This window comes from Alexandromys fortis, unplaced genomic scaffold, assembly GCF_014885135.2.
Source record: "Alexandromys fortis isolate MF-2015 unplaced genomic scaffold, M_Fortis_MF-2015_v1.1 scaffold_61, whole genome shotgun sequence".
In the NCBI taxonomy this organism is placed as follows: Eukaryota; Metazoa; Chordata; class Mammalia; order Rodentia; family Cricetidae; genus Alexandromys; species Alexandromys fortis.
The window spans coordinates 10,065,513-10,081,665 of NW_026067962.1; the positions used below are offsets into that span (position 1 = coordinate 10,065,513).

Here is a 16,153-nt window from a genome sequence, read left to right on the forward strand (position 1 = left end):
TGGTCCGCTGGCCTGCCCTAGTCTGCTTCTGCACGGGCATGATCTTCAGAACCTCATCCTTTAGGGAAGCTCCCAGGAAAAAGTCAATAATCTCAGATTCCTTAATGGGCAGGGAGAACAGGTAGATCTCCTCTAGGGACTTGATCTTCATGTCCTTAACCAGGCGGCCCAGCTTGGTGACGGGAATCCACTCCTTGTCTTCAGCTTTACCTCCGCGAGCCCCGCGGCCTCGCCCTCGGCCACGGCCTCGACCACGGCCGCGGCCCCTCAGACCGCTGCCGAATCCTCCGCGGAAGCCGCCACGGCCTCCTAATCCTGGGCCCCCGGGTCCTCCGGACCCTCCCGCTGCACCGGCGTCATCCGCCATTTGGTGTTTTCTAGAAGAAGAAGAAGGTCAACCATTAATTTTTTGAGTATTGTTTTTCCTCTACCTTAAAATCTTTAGTTTGGTTGTGTATCTGTGTGTGTATTTAGATTTCATGATTTCCAGTTGGTCTTGAACTTGCTATGTAACTGAGAATAATCTTGATCTTGAAAAAAAAAATTAAAAAATTTGGTTTATTCTTTTGATTTTGAATTTCTGATCCTCCTACCTTAACCTCTCAGGTGCTGGGATTACAGGCCTGTTCTCTGCCATGTTTAGTTTTCTGCAGTGCTGAGCACTGGGCCTGGGGTTTGGTACATGCTAGGTAAGCATTCCAAATGTGCTACAGCCCCAGCTGAGTAGATATTTTTAACATGGTTGAGAATGTGGAGCTGTTAAACAAGTGTATAATAATAAATAGATCTCCATTACTTTCCACTGCTTTTACTTTTCAGTCTGGTTTTCAGTGGGCGTTTTGATAGTTTCTCTCAGCAAAGTGCTTGCTGCAGAAGTCCAGCCTGCCTCCTGATCTTTTTTTTTTTTTTCTGTCTCCTGATCTTGAGGGTGTTATTTTGTCGCTGTTAACGATACTTTTGTTTCAGGGACTTCAGGTTCTCTATGTCCATGGTCTTGCTTTTCTTGCCCCATGGTGTTCTTTCCTTGGTTATGTCTCCTGATGTCTTTGAAGTAAAATATTTGAAGTTTTTCAGCCCTGTCTAGTTGCTGAAGTCTTGGTATCCAATCCTTCTGTTGGGGTTTAATCTTTTTACTGCCAAGGGCTCATTTTCATGTGTCTTAGGGTCTGTGAGTCCCCAGGAATTTTGTGTTTGCTTCCCACAGTGTCCCACAGTGTCCCACAGTGCCTTGGAGATGTTAGCAATGGCAGTGGTTTCATGTCGATTTCATGGTATGTCAAGTGTGGGTGTGTATTTTTTGTGAGTATGGGGTTTGGCTATGTTGGATATGTAAGGTTGGAACTCTATCCAGTCTAGATATTTATCTGGCTTTCAAAAATACATGGAAAATATTTTTTTGTTTTTTGTTTTTTGTTTTTGTTTTTTTTTTTTTTTTTTGCTGCTGTTGCTACTTTTTTTAAAGATTTATTTTAAATGTAAACAGTGTTCTTTCTGCCTGCGTGTATACCTGCAGGCCAGAAAAGGGCACCAGATCTCATTACAGATGGCTGTGAGCCACCATAAGGTTGCTGGGAATTGAACTCAGGACCTTTGGAAGAGTAGCCAGTCCTCTTAATGTCGCGCCATCTCTTCAGTCCATGCTGGTGCTCTCTTAATACTGAATATAACACACTGCTACAGGACATGAGTAAGTGTACAAGCCTTACCACATTACCACATTCACACAGTAAAGATCCAGCCGTATGATTAGAAATCAAATGAGTGTTATCCCCCCTAAAAGTCAGCTCTGTTCTGACTCCTGAATGAATAGTGGTCAAATAGTTTGTCTCTTCAGACTTAATGTAGTTACTTTGTCTGGCATACTCATGTGGCTGTGTGTATGGTGTATTAATAGTCAGATACATAGTATGCTTGTGCTGTATGTATGGTTTATTACTAATCAGATACATGGTATGCCTGTGTGTGTGTATGGTTTATTACTAATCAGATACATGGTATGCCTGTGCTGTGTGTTTAGTTTATTACTAATCAGATACATGGTATGCCTGTGCTGTGTGTTTAGTTTATTACTAATCAGATACATGGTATGCTATGCTGCACCTTCCTTACTGCTTGCAGCTTCAGGTTACTGACACTGTTGTTAGCAGCGGGGCAGTCATGTGGAGCCACAAGAACAAATATTTTTGTGGGTGCATGCTCAGAAAGGAGTCACAAGGTTATAGGATATGCAGAGATTATTATCCGTGACAGATCTGCTATTGCAGTTGCCATTCTCACAAGCAGTGTGTGTGAGTTCCTGTGATAAACATCTTCAGACACTTTAGACATTACCACAGAGGCACGGATGGGTCTGTCGTGGTGTGGTGTTGGTGAAACTAACGTAGGCTTCTCCAGTGACCTGTGAAATGAGCACGCTTATTGGCTCTTGGACATCTTCATTTTTTAAAATATTTGTTCTGATCTCTCCCTTTTAAATTGCCAGTTTTTTTCCTTAGAGTTTTTTTCACAAGGAGTCTTCACACTACGCGAGCCTGCCATGGTTGATGCTCTTCTCTACTGTGTCTCTGCACTTGTGTACTAGAGTCTCTGGCACAGCTTTGTTCTCTTCTGCTCTGTCCCACCACATAGCTCTGGCTGTCCTGGGGTGTGCTTGTAGACTCAACTGTCCCCAAACTCTCAGAGGTCACCTACTAGATCTGCTGAGATTAAGGGTGTGTACCACCAGGCCCATCTAGGATTCTTTTCTTTTACAGGCAATATTGTTTGTATCGTCTTTGAAAAATTTCTCCACCTCAAAGTCTTAACTATTTTCATGTATTATCTAATGTAAACCCTTTATTGTTTTTGCTTTTGACATTCATCTTTATAGTCCACATATAACTTTTAAAAATTGACAAATAAAGAATTTGTGTGTGTGTGTGTGTGTGTGTGTGTGTGTGTGTGTGTGTGTGTGTGTGAAGAGATCTGGTGAGTTGTCCTCATCAACTTAGACCATGAGACCCAATATGGACAAGTTCAACAAAACTGCCATATACGGGCTGTCCATGCATGCTTCAGCATTGCCAGGGCATAAATTTCATTTATTCATTTATGTTACAGGATGAATATTCCTAGAACTATTTCTTACATATTTTTAAACATGATTCTAGATTTATTTCTTAAGGATATGTGAGTGTATGTTTGCCTGAGTGTATGTATGTGCATCGTGTGTGCAGGAGCCCACAGATGTCAGAAGAAGCTGTCAGATCCCCTGAAACTAGAGTTACAGGCAGTTGTGAGCCACCATGTGAGTGCTGGGAAGCAACCCAGGTCCTCTGCAAAAGCAGTAAGCACTCTTTGCTGCCGAGCCATCTCTCCAGCCTTTCTGTGGGCTTTAACTGGAAAGGCTTTCTCCTTCCCTCCTGTAATAACTGACTTATCTCTGTGTGCATGATCTGTCTCGAGTTTACTTCTGCTCCTTTTGTCTGATTGCCTAAACATAGCTCTAAAGAAAGGAAAGTTTCTGATTTTTTTTCTTAACTGAAATTGTGTCTGTGACCCCTTTTACTTTACAAATATGTGGGAGCAATTAACTCATTGTTAACTTCGTGAGTGGAGTCTGTGAAGGGAACTGTAAACCTCTATGTCTGTTTTAAAATTTGAATTTTATTCAGGAGAAGTCCTCTCACATTACAAAACATAATAACACTCCAAATGTGGTTTGTTGCTAGGATCCTTGCATTTTTAACTGAAGGCTAGATGAACTTCTTTTGAGTCTGGAGTCCACTAGAGCACCGTCACCTCAGGTCTATGTGATTGAGGCCGTGATCCTCGGGTCTCCTGCGATGGTGGTCACTGTCTCTTTCAGCCACATGCTTGTTCTCAAGTTTGCGATTTGTTTCTTAAATCCCTTCATCAGTGACAGGAATATATTTGACTGTTAATACTTTTTCCTAGGCTGTTTTACCTTTTTACTAATGTGATACCTGTTGTCTATAATGATGTTTTTGTACAGTAAAATTAGTTGTTTTAGGTGTAGTTATAAATCTTTCATAGATGGCACTGAGAGGAGGAGCCAGTGGTCCTTATAACTGGTCCTAGGAGGTTCTTAAATTCTATGATAGTATTGACATAGTTTACAAATACTTTCTTGCCATAGAAGTGATAGAAATGCCAGGTAAGGTATTTAACCCCCAGCTCAGTGTGACTCATTGTAAGGCTTGGTAAGTGTACTCATTACCCAGTGCGCATTGTGACTGAAAGGAGGGTGATTGGGAGTGATGTCCTCCTTTGATTTAAGGGAAGAACTGCAGGGTTAGAGAACGTGATCAGTTCTTACCGTGCTGGTTCCTAAGTCACCTCCAGCCCAGACAGAGCAGTGGTCTCCACGAAAGGATGTGTTTGTTCATGTTGCTATTATTTCAATAGAACCAACTGTGAGAGCAGAGCTGATGGAACAAGTGCCACATATTGCACTGTTTTGTCAAGAGAACCGGCCTTCGATACCATATGCTTTTTCCAAATACTTACTACCAATTGTGGTTAGATATCTCGCAGATCAGAATAACCAGGTAAGAGTCTCATTTACTTGTTCTTAAAGGAACTTTCTGTAGCATAATAGATGCAGAATGGCCTAATCCTAAGTGATACAACTGGAATAACTTTATGATTGTGTTTTCTAGAAGTGACTACTTGTCTTAGATCAAGGCATGCTTGTTAGAGCCCCCAGTGCTATCATAAAGGGTGCCGTTTACCAGTCTTCCAGTGCCCTCAGTGTCCCTGTTTGCCAATCTCTGTCTCTATAAGAATTGAAGGGAATACCCACAAATGTCTCCTAACTAGGTTTTGTAAGTTATGGAATTCTACATTGTGTTTAGAAGCATTTACCTTTACAAAAATTATGTTGTAGAGTTTCTTTGTTTGGTTTGTCTTGGTATTTTGAATCAGAGTTTCTTTGTATAGTCCTGGCTGTCCTAGAACTCGGAGGCCCACCTGCCTCTGCCTCCCAAGTGTTGCGACTAAAGGCGTGCTCCACTACCGCCAGGCTGTTGTAGCACTTTTATGAAGTCATGTCTGTGACTTGTTTATACTGTGGGGTTTCTCTTGGCAGGTGAGGAAAACCAGTCAGGCAGCTTTGCTGGCTCTGTTGGAGCAGGAGCTGATTGAGCGATTTGATGTGGAGACCAAGGTGTGCCCTGTTCTCATAGAGCTGACTGCTCCAGATAGCAATGATGACGTGAAGACAGAGGCTGTGGCTGTAAGTCTTATCTCTTCATTTAGGCAAACCCAGAGTAAGGCTTGAAAACTTAGTAATAGATGTTGTCGTTCAGATCTGTGGTTCCTGTTAGCAAGATAGAAAAGTCCTAAATTAAACTAGGGCTTTATTCACATTTCATTGGTTACTTGGTATTGTTCTTATACCTATAACGCTGGTCTTTTGTTGATATAAAAAAATTGTAACAAGTTGCCAGTGTTCCCAGGTCATTCATGAGAACAGAAATGATCTCTAGTTTCTGTCCCTTAAAGAATTCCCTTTTCATTATTTTTAGAGACTCACTATCAATTAATAATCAGTTTAGGTGCTTTTTTTCTTGGTATTATTTTTATTGATGTGAAACTCAGAAAATTAATCATTTAAAGTATAGTGTTTCATTCATTTTAGTACAATCACAATATACGGTCATTGCCCATACCTAGCTCCAAAACACTTGCTTTTAATTTCAGAAATTCCTCAGTAAAGAAAATCAGTTTAGGCATAATGTTGATTATAGTAAGGAGAACCTAGCCTAGAAACGTAGCTCTATTGTTCAGCACTGGTAAGAAGCCTATGGTTTCCCCACCCACATCTGCTTTACGTTTGTTTTAGGAAAAAAATAATTTTAATATGTTGCCTAGACCAGTGAGCAGACTGGACTTCAGATCTTCAGCTGTGCTTCTGGAAACAACAAAGCTGGCTGTGCGAGCTGGGGGTTGTAGGTTCTGCTGCAGTCAGGTGAAGCTGGGGTTGGTAGGGATCACGTTGAACCTTCAGGTCAGTTAGGGAGCATTACCAGCCTAACAACCCGTGAACATGACAGAGCTTGAAACTTGTTTAAGTATTTGGTTATACTAAAGTTATGTTTGCAATTTTTAATAGAAAGATCTTACTTTCTGTTAGATTTTATATTTTAACATTGTAAATGATGTGTTCTTAAAACTTTCTAGGTCATTGATATTTTATAGAACTATAATCCCTTTTTAGTCTGATGTAGATCCTGCAACTTTTTTTTTCTCAAGACACGGTTTCTCTTTGTGGCCCTAGCTGTCCTGGAGCTATCTCTGTAGACCAGGCTGGCCTCAAATTCAGAGATCCACCTGCCTCCCAAGTGCAGGGATCAAAGGTGTGCACCACCACCACCCAGTGATATCCTACAACTTTCTTAAATCTGTTTATTCTGGTGACTTCTTTGTAGACTGATTGGAGTTTTCTTTGCAGACAGTCTTGCCATACTTGACTAAAGAGTTTCTTTTCGATCTTTGTGCCTTCCACTTCTTGTTGTCAGTTTGCACAGTCTGGGACTAGATGTATTTGGAAAATGCCAACGGGCATCACATTTCCTTCTGTGCTAACTTACAGTAAGAGCTAATTTTCAGTGAAGATAACTCTTGCTTCATGCACTATTAGCTGAAAAATCTGTGTATTAGGACTATGTCCTGAGTCCAGACTCTGCAGAGGCAGGCCCCGCCTGCCACGTCAGCTTCAGTTAACTCTGTTCTGAGTCGACAGTGTCTGCTGTGGAGCTTTTCCTCAGTAACAAAGCTGTACTCAGTCCTCTTCTTCTTAGACACAAGCGCGCCTTTCTACAGGCTACTCTTTTTATTTAGCCCTAGCTGTCCTGGAACTCCCTTTTTATCTCAGGCTGGCCTTGAATTCACAGTCTACCTGTCTCTACTCTCCGATGTTAGGATTAAAGCTCTATATTATTTTTTTCTCTGTCTGCCTTTTTTTTTTTTTTTTTTTTTTTTGAGACAGGGTTTCTCTTTGTACCTTAGGAGCCTGTCCTGGAACTTGCTCTGTAGACCAGGCTGGCCTCGATCGAACTCACAGAAATGTGCCTTCCTCTGCCTTCCAAGTGCTGGGACTAAAGGCGTGCGCCACCACCATCCAGCCCTTTTCCTTATTTCTTACTTTCAAAGTTATTACCAAAGTGATTAGGTCATTAAATAATAAAGTAATAGAAAAATAAAACGGGATTTTTTTTCTAGATTTAGTACATTTTCTATATATTAGTTAATATGTATTTCTTTAAATTATTACATTTATCTTAAAAGGCCTTAGATGTTTTCAATGTGAATTTCTTTCTCACTTATTTTAGATAATGTGCAAGATGGCTCCCATGGTTGGGAAGGACATTACAGAGCGTCTCATCCTCCCTAGGTTCTGTGAAATGTGCTGTGACTGTAGAATGTTTCACGTTCGGAAGGTGTGTTTGCATCCTCTTTTGGTCCTCGTATTTAAGAATACATGGTCCTCTAATGTGATGATAATGAAGTTTAACAGACTGTTTTAAAGGAACTCTACATGTGATACTGAAGTGTTAGTAATGGTTTTGTTACAGGTCTGTGCTGCCAATTTCGGAGATATTTGCAGTGTGGTTGGCCAGCAAGCTACAGAGGAGATGTTGGTAAGTATCTCAAATGTTGAAGAACAGACAATGCATTACAGAGTAGTAGAGAGTTTATTAACATGGCCCCATGAGTACAAAATAGAATGATGTTTGTAAATTTAGTACTTTAAGTTTCTGCAAGGTGGCATTTGAAATGCATTTTGATAATGATGATTCATTAAAAATTAAAACGTGTGAGAAACACATGCACAGTTAGCTTCCCCATTTCTACTTAATAAATAAAGTAATTACTCAACTGAATCTTTGGTCTTTCACTAGGCTACTCTGGCACTTAAATATTGTAGCAGAGCAGTTAAGTTGTATGTGCTCCGTTGTACAAGTTCGTATGTGTAGAATTTGCCAGATGGGCTCAGATGTGAGCTCTTGGGGATGTCAAGTTGTTTGTTGGTGCTTTTGCATTTCTAGGGTGAATTGTAAGTTGAATGTAATTCATTGAAATTTTCTGAGTACTTTTATTAAACACATTTTCTACTTTTAAAGAATATCCAACATTTAAAATAGAAAATGGAAGGTAGCTGCGGTCACTTTGTGTTTGTGCTCACGTAGCTGCCCAGGTTTTTCCAGCTGTGCGCTGATAACGTGTGGGGAGTGCGAAAGGCCTGTGCTGAGTGCTTCATGGCTGTCTCCTGCGCAACATGCCAAGAGATCCGGCGGACCAAGCTGTCGGCGCTGTTCATTAACTTGATCAGTGATCCTTCACGCTGGGTAACGTGCTTTTCTTTAAACATTTTGAGTCCATTTCAAACTAAATAGGATTTAAAAAAAAGTTGTTTTAATAGTTTATTCTCTTATATGTCTATTATGTTTTGCCTGCATGTATGTATACCACATGTGTGTTTGGGGCCCGTAGAGGCTAGAACCTCTACGTCAGATCTCTTGGAATAGGAGTTATACAGTCAGTTGTGAACCACCATGTAGGTGCTAGGAATTGAACCCAGGTCCTTTTAAAGAACAGTCAATACTCTTAACCACTGAGCCATCTCTCTAACTCCATGTTTTAAAATTAAGAGATAATTTAAAATGTCAGGTGGTGGCAGCATGTGCCTTTAATTCCGTCACTTGGGAGACAGCAGCAGATGACTCTCTGAATTTGAGGCCAGCCTGCTCTACAGAGTAAGTTCCAGGATAGCCAGAGCTACGCAGAGAAACCTGTCTCCAATTGCGCCGTGCCCCCCCCCCCCGAAAAGGAAAGAATTTACAATATATGTGATTCATACATGTAAGAGAAGATAATGGAAGGTTATTAAAGGTTGTCTTTTTGGTACTTGGAGAGTATTTTTTTTTTTATTTTTGCAAATACAAATCACGTTAATTTAGCTTGATGTTTAATACCCACTCACTGGCTTTTTCTTTCCTTTTTAAAATTTTTTTTATTTTTATATGCTTTGGTATTTGGAGTCAGAAACACTAGAACTTGAGTTACAGACTGTTGTTAGCTGCCATGTGGGTGCGGGGAATTGAACCTAAGTCCTCTGAAAGAGCAGTCAGTGCTCTTAACCACTGAGCCATCTCTCCCCCACCTCTTTTAATGTTTATTTTTACTAGACACTGAGTGTTTCCATCTTTAATCTCAGTACTCAAGAGTTAGAAGCAGGTAGTTGCAGGTCAGCCTTGATCTACATAATTAATTCTAGGCCTGCCAAAACTATATACGTAGTAAGTGTGTCTGTCTGTGTGTGTACACCCTGTGTGTGCTCTTGGGGTAAAAGGGAGTGTTGGATTCTCTAAATCTAGAGTCACAGAGTTTGTCTGCCTCGTTATGGCTAACGGTCTCCCCTCTTTGAAAGTGCTGAGTGTACTTTCTGCTTGACAGTCTCGCTTCTTTTCACTTTGCTTGTTTTTGAAGCTTACAAGAAGACTTTTTAAGGATGTGATCTATTTGTGTTTAATAATAGTCTGTCTTACTCAGACTCTCATTGTTCAAATAGCCAAGTCAGACTAAAAACTGAAAGTTAAAAAAAAATTACAATGCTTTGTAAATTTTAAGTAAAGAAAGATTCAGGTTTCTTTCACAAGGCTTTTCTATTCTCCTGTACTTTGGTATATGCAGAATAATCGTTGAATATGTGGGCATTGTCATTTTATTTTTGTTTGTTGTTTTATTATTGCTCTTACTTCCCCTTAGGTCCGCCAAGCAGCCTTTCAGTCTCTGGGGCCTTTCATATCCACCTTTGCGAATCCATCCAGCTCAGGCCAGTGTTTTAAGGATGAGGGCAAGAGTTCAGAAGAGTCATCAGCAGGAGACGGAAGCAGGTAGAACGTCAGAGCTTTGTGTTCCACTTGGCCTGTTTAAACACATGCTTATATTTAAGTTAGTTACGTGTTAAATGAGAAAATGAATTTAACACACTTAGCTTGATGCTTCACACAGAGAAAACTGAGTGACAAATTTGATAGTTTCTGAATATTTAATGAATTATTTGCCTAGTAAATTGTTGGTGCTCAGAATATACAGGCTAATGATTATAAATTTATTAAATAGTTTTTAAACTTTGCCTCTAAAACCTACTTTAATAATGTTTATTTTTATATGTAGTCCACTCTGACTTTTATTTTTCCTTAGAGTCAATCTAATATGGATCTTGGATTCTGTCTACAGAATGATCATTATAATCCCTCAATTGGAGGAAGCATTTTAGTAATTTGTCCTAAATTAATGTACTTATTAAATAGAAGCATAACTTAACCAAAAGTTCAATAAAGGTTGACAGTCTTATTTCAAGATTTCTGCACTAAAGAATTTCAGTTGATTTATGCAAGTTATATATTTAGAGAACTCCTTGGGTCTAAGAGTGCATGGGAATTGCATAAGCTTCTGCAGTTAACGTACATGTTCTTGAAACAGCCCCCTTGCCATGATGCTAATGACCATTCTCTTCTGTAGGTCTTGATACTGTGGTATTTGCTTTCTTGGTGTTTTGATTTGACAGTTCTTCCTTTCTCCTCTGCTGCCTTGTTTTACCCTTTTGCCCGTTCTCCTACTGTCCTGCCAAACACATCTGAGGTACTGTCTTTTTAAAGGAAGAAAATGGCTTCTAGCAGGCATGGTTGTGGTGCTTTTGAAAACAGATGTTGGAAGGAATTTTATAAAAATGGTGGGGTGGGGGAGTTTTAACCTGCTTTACATTTTTGAAGTCAACTTACTTTTTCTTAAATGATCTTTAAGTATAGTGAAGATGGATCCTAACTTGGTTTTAAATCTGGAAGGTCTGATAAGTGAATGTGTGAATATAGGGAAGTGGATGAGGCAGCACAGCATTTTCAGTAGAAGCAGATCGTAAACCTTTCCATTCTTTGTCACAAACACCTGGCTCTGCTCTTGGCGTAGAAAGCGCCGTCAGCACGGCGTGAACAATGCATAGCTGTGCTTTGTTAAGATGTTATTAGTAAGAGCAGTCGCTGGGCTGCTGCGCTGTACTTGATGACTGGAGGTATGTGGCTTTATGGAACAACTATTTAAGAGTAGTTTGGTTTTTATATTGACTTTGCATTATAATATGAGCTTTGTATTGGTATCGAGTATATTATTTGTAGCACTGGACTATCTGTATTACCATTGAATTGTGTTATGACTAGAAAAGGGAAGAGAACTCCTGAGTAGGGAAGGATTTGTTGTAAATGCTATCAAAGCTTGGGCACACCTCTTTTCTACATCCTAGTCTGGTATTGCTTTGCCTTTGATAGCACTGCCATATTTTCAAGCTAGTGTAGCTACTGAGAACCCAGTAAGAACTAGAATTTGGTTTCTCTTCTAGGGTTTTCTCAGTTCCCTACAATTCATATCTCTTAATATCAGACCAAGAAAGGAATATTTTGTTTTTATTTTTTAAATTATATATTGTATTTTTAGCTGTGTATGTGTATCTGTCTGTGTATGTACACATGCACTGGTACCCATAGAAGCTAAAAGAAATTAGGTCTGCTGAAGCTGGATTTACAGGCTGTTATAAGCCACCCATTGTGGCTGCTGAGACCCAGACTTGTGTCTTCAACAAGAGCATTGGGGTCTTCATGGCTGAGCTATCTCTCCAGTCCTAGTAAAGTTTTGCTTCTAGGTTTCTGCTACTGTTTATTTTGTGTGTAGTGAAACATTTACTGTCACATAGTATTCTTAGAAAGATTTATTGATTATACACATGTTGTCTTTATCAGATCTGTCAGGCTATCAATACTTCTGAAGATACTGATAAAGGCTCCTTACAGAAACAGGGTAAATAAAGCTTTGAGATCTGCTTTGTACAGTTATGCAAAGCTTAAAATAATGAGGTCTGGGGCTATAGCTCAGTGATGGAGCCTTTGCCTACAGTGTACCCTGGATCGATTCCTATCAGAACACAAGTAATTATGCAAATTGGACACTCCTGTGTCTGCTGGAACAGTTGCATTGTTCTCTGGCTGCTTGCTGTTCTGCCTGCACCCTGCTCTGTGGGCGCACCCTGCCTGTTTTGCCTACTGCTGTGTTGGAAAGCAGTTCATTTCAGGTATTGTGTGTTAACTAAATACTTGTCAGTATGTCCACTGTCTCCATACCCATACCTTCCAGAATCATAGCCTAACTCTGCCAGGAAGTTAAAAGCATTTTTTAATATACCACTTGTTTTAAACTATGTCTTTTTAAAATTACATGTTTGCTTTGATCATGCTCTCGTGTGTAAGCAATCCAGTGTAGCAGTCTGATTTTTATGTTTGTTTAACACCTTCACTGGCCCTGGCACATACTGGGTACCATTATTATTATTATTATTATTATTATTATTATTATTATTATTATTATTATTATTATTATTTGGAAAATCCATACATTTATGCAATAAATCACTACCTCCATGAAGCTTCTCCTAGTGCCCCTCCCTGCCTTCTCCCACCCTTGTGGGTATTTGATACAGGGTTCTGTCTGTATATTCCTGGCTGTCCTGAACACAGAGATCTGCTCAATTCTGCCTCCCAAATGCTGAGATTAAGGGAGTGTGCTACCACACCCTGGCTTTTGTTTTTTCTTTAACTAAAACCCCCATAAATAAAGATCTTGAATGAATTATTTTAAGAACCTGTGGGTTTGATCTTCAAAACCTTAAGTACATGAACAATAAAACTGATATTGGCATCAATACTTTGGAGATATTCCACTAACATTAAGGTTTCATCTGATTACTTCCTGGGGTAGTTCTTGGAAGTTGTGTCATGGTATTTTCTTTAGTTTGGCTTGGTTCTCTTTAACCACGTTCTGTGAGTCAGTTTCTCCTTGAAGTAGTTGTACTAGATTTGCCAGGTACCATGGCCTCTGCTAAGAAAGCCTGAGGGTGTTGATTATTTTCGTGCATGGGAATAAGAAGCAAGACTGAGAAGGGTCTCATGAAGCTGGAACTGGTCTTGAACTCTGATCTTCCTGCTCCTACTTGCCAAGTACTGGAATTACAGGCTGGCACCACCACACCTGACTTACATAGGGGTTTTTTGAGAGAAATCTCTAACCTACCTCTGGTGCTCTTGTATGCACATATCTTAGAGGCCAGTGTAGACAGAGACTGTTTGTTCCCACACCTAGGCGCGAATAATCACACGGAAACTATATTAATTATAACACTGTTTGGCCTGTTAGCTCTGGCTTCTTACTAACTAACTCTTACATCTGGAATTAACCCATTTCTTTTATTCTGTGTATCACAAGGCTGTGGCTTATCTGGTAAAGTTTCAGGCACTGTCTTCTTCGGCAGCTACATGGCATCTCTCTGCCTCCTCCTTCTTTCCTTCTCCATCTGCTTGAAATTCCCACCTTACTCTATTCTGCCCTGTCATAGGCCAAAACAGCTTTATTCATTATCCAGTAAAAGCAACCCACACACAGAGGGACTTCCCACAATAGACCAGTATAGCATAGTTCTGTAGACCAGACTGGCCTGGAGCTCAGAGATTCTCCTGCCTCTGGGATTAAAAGCATGTACCACCACACCCAGCCAGAGTTGTTAGCTTCTAATTAGTGCTATAGGCATCCGTTCCATTGCCCTAACCAGAATCTGGGTGCCCAGCAGGTTCTTCCTTTGTTTCTTACCGCCAGCATGAAATGAGTGCGTGCGTCCTGCCACCCACCCCTTTAATGGCTGCCGAGGGCTCCTCTGCAGCCCGCAGGCACACCTGTTTAAACACCATGTCTGCTGTTGACACTCCAGTTCTTGCAGCTTGTTTCCTGCCCTGCTTCTACAAAGGTCTTGGGAAAAGAAGACCCATCTGTTAGGTTTTACAGTTGCGTCGTTATTTCCGACAGCCCACAGCAGTCAAGAGCATCTGGCTGAGCTGCAGTGGCTTTCCAGAGACTTTGCATCCATCTCACCCGTGTTTCGCCCCCACTCCAGAAAGTCATAGTTGGCTTCTGGTTTTGCCATCTCTGTGTCAGCACTTGCCTTCCTATTGCTGTTTCTTCTTGAAAATGCTCTTCCATTTGTCTCATAGCCACATCATGTTCTCTAAAGCCATGTGGTCCCTTTGCTTGATGATGTCAGATTTCTTTGCTTGGAATCACATACTGATTTGGGAAATGGGGTAGAAATTTATTTTTGAGACAGTCTCTCCCTGCATAGCTCACTGTCCTGTAACTCACTCTGTAGGCAAGGCTGACCTGGAACTCATCGAGATCCCCCTGCTTCTTTCTTCCTCTGTTGGTACTAAAGGTGTGAGCCTCCACTCCTGACTGCATTTTAATCGTCATAATTTGCTTTTGTAGTTTACTGTTTGTTTACCTGTAATTATAATCTCAGGGGTAATAGCTACAATTTACATTTGGTTTTAGAGTTTTGGTGAGAATTTTTGTTTTGGGTTTAGCTATGTAGGGCCAGGCTCCTTTCAAATTCTTGATTCTCCAGCCTCAGTCTCTCAAGGGCTGGGTTTACAAGTGTCCTTGGAAACCACAGTGGCTTGTTTCCTTTGTATGCTAAAGATCACTGTACTAGGGTGTGTGTGTGTGTGTGTGTGTGTGTGTGTGTGTGTGTGTGTAAAAGCCAGATGCCAATTCAGGCATCTTTCTCAGTTGTTTTCCACCCTCTTTGTTGAGATAGGGTCTCCTACTGAACCTGGAGCTTGCCAGTTCAGTCATGCCAGGAGACAGCAAGCCCCAGGGAGCTTTGTTTCCATCCCCAGCACTGGGACTAGAGGTGTGGGGCTCCTCTTGGCTTTTTTACATAGATGCTTGAACGTGGGTCCTTACACTTGTACAGCAGGCACTTTACCTAGGCCTACATACCAAATCCTGAAACCTGATTTATTCCTGGGTCCTAGTAGGTGCCCAGTAACTACCTGTTAATAAAAGGGGAGAAATAGTAAAACTGAAGGCTGTAGTTGAGGTGGCAGGTAGCAGTTCATCAGGAGCCTGTACTGTTTGTCCTTATCTGTTGCATCATGATTTCCTTCTTGAAAAACCTGGTTTTGAAGTAGCATGGGAGATGAGGAAATAAAAATAATCCTTTATTTACATTAAATAGATTTTAATGTATTTTATGAAATGGTTAATAAGTATCTTCTCTGCTACCCTCCTTATCCCTTTTATAAGCAAAAATGTTTTGATTCTCAGCTTTCACTGTGTCGTTGGAACAGTGGCAATATAAATAATCCCCAAATAAATAATTAAAAATTTTATGTATCTTAGAATCCACTGTATTGGTTTCTTCCTGCTGTTACTGATATTACAGTAGTATTATAGTATTCCAGGATTCCTAAGTGTCACCGTCTCCAGCTGTTAATAATGCTTGACTGCTTAGACAAGTTTGACAGGTGTTTACATCTCTGAATGCAGAACAACTGATGGGAAGAAGTGGTGTGTAGCCCACAAGACTATTCAGTTCCTTTGGGTAATCTATGCTCTAAAGCCCTTAGCTAGTCTAAATGCTGTATGCCATACTTTACATTATCTTTTCCCAGTAACTATTTCTGTACTTCCATGTTTCTTTTTTCCCCTAAATGAATCAAAGGTTCAAAGATTTTGATGCTGTAGAAGAGGAGCAGGTCCGGCCAGAGGATGCTCCCGCAGACTTCGGTGCCAGCCTGGAGAGTGCACTCGAAGACTGTGCTGCTGAGACTGCTGGGAACTCTGCAGGTGACATAAGTGTTCCAGAGGACAGCTCCTCACTCTGTACTTTGTCCTCAGAGTCTCATCAGGAAGCAGCTAGCGATGAGAATGATAAAAAGCCTGCTAACTGCACGACTGCATTCCGGCCAGAGGTTGGCACCAGCTCCCCAGATTCCACTCTCTTAGATCAGGATTTGTTCAACTCCTTCCATTTCTGGAGGACTCCTCTACCTGAAATAGATCTTGATAGAGAGCTTCAGCAGGACTTTGGGGAGACACTCAGCCCTGAAAGAGCAGGAGATGCACCTGAAGTCCCTGGACCAGGTTCTCCTAATATCACCATGGCTACCCGGAAGGAACTAGAAGAAATGATAGAGAACCTAGAGCCACACATGGATGACCCGGATGTTAAAGGTATGGAAGAGTCCATTATATTCTTTTTTTATTCTAA

General features: G+C 40.8%; 1 protein-coding gene across 4 annotated transcripts in view; it reads left to right on the plus strand.

Annotated features, from left to right (window-relative positions):
- Ppp4r1 (protein phosphatase 4 regulatory subunit 1) overlaps positions 1-16,153 on the plus strand; it is a 54,283-nt gene that overhangs the window by 21,529 nt on the left and 16,601 nt on the right. For all 4 annotated transcript variants that reach the window (XM_050153519.1, XM_050153517.1, XM_050153518.1 and 1 more), the window contains 7 exons: positions 4,408-4,550; positions 5,090-5,236; positions 7,335-7,442; positions 7,578-7,643; positions 8,193-8,351; positions 9,772-9,899; positions 15,605-16,116. In XM_050153519.1, coding sequence (XP_050009476.1) covers positions 4,408-4,550; positions 5,090-5,236; positions 7,335-7,442; positions 7,578-7,643; positions 8,193-8,351; positions 9,772-9,899; positions 15,605-16,116 — 1,263 coding nt within the window. The remainder of the gene's footprint in view (positions 1-4,407; positions 4,551-5,089; positions 5,237-7,334; positions 7,443-7,577; positions 7,644-8,192; positions 8,352-9,771; positions 9,900-15,604; positions 16,117-16,153) is intronic.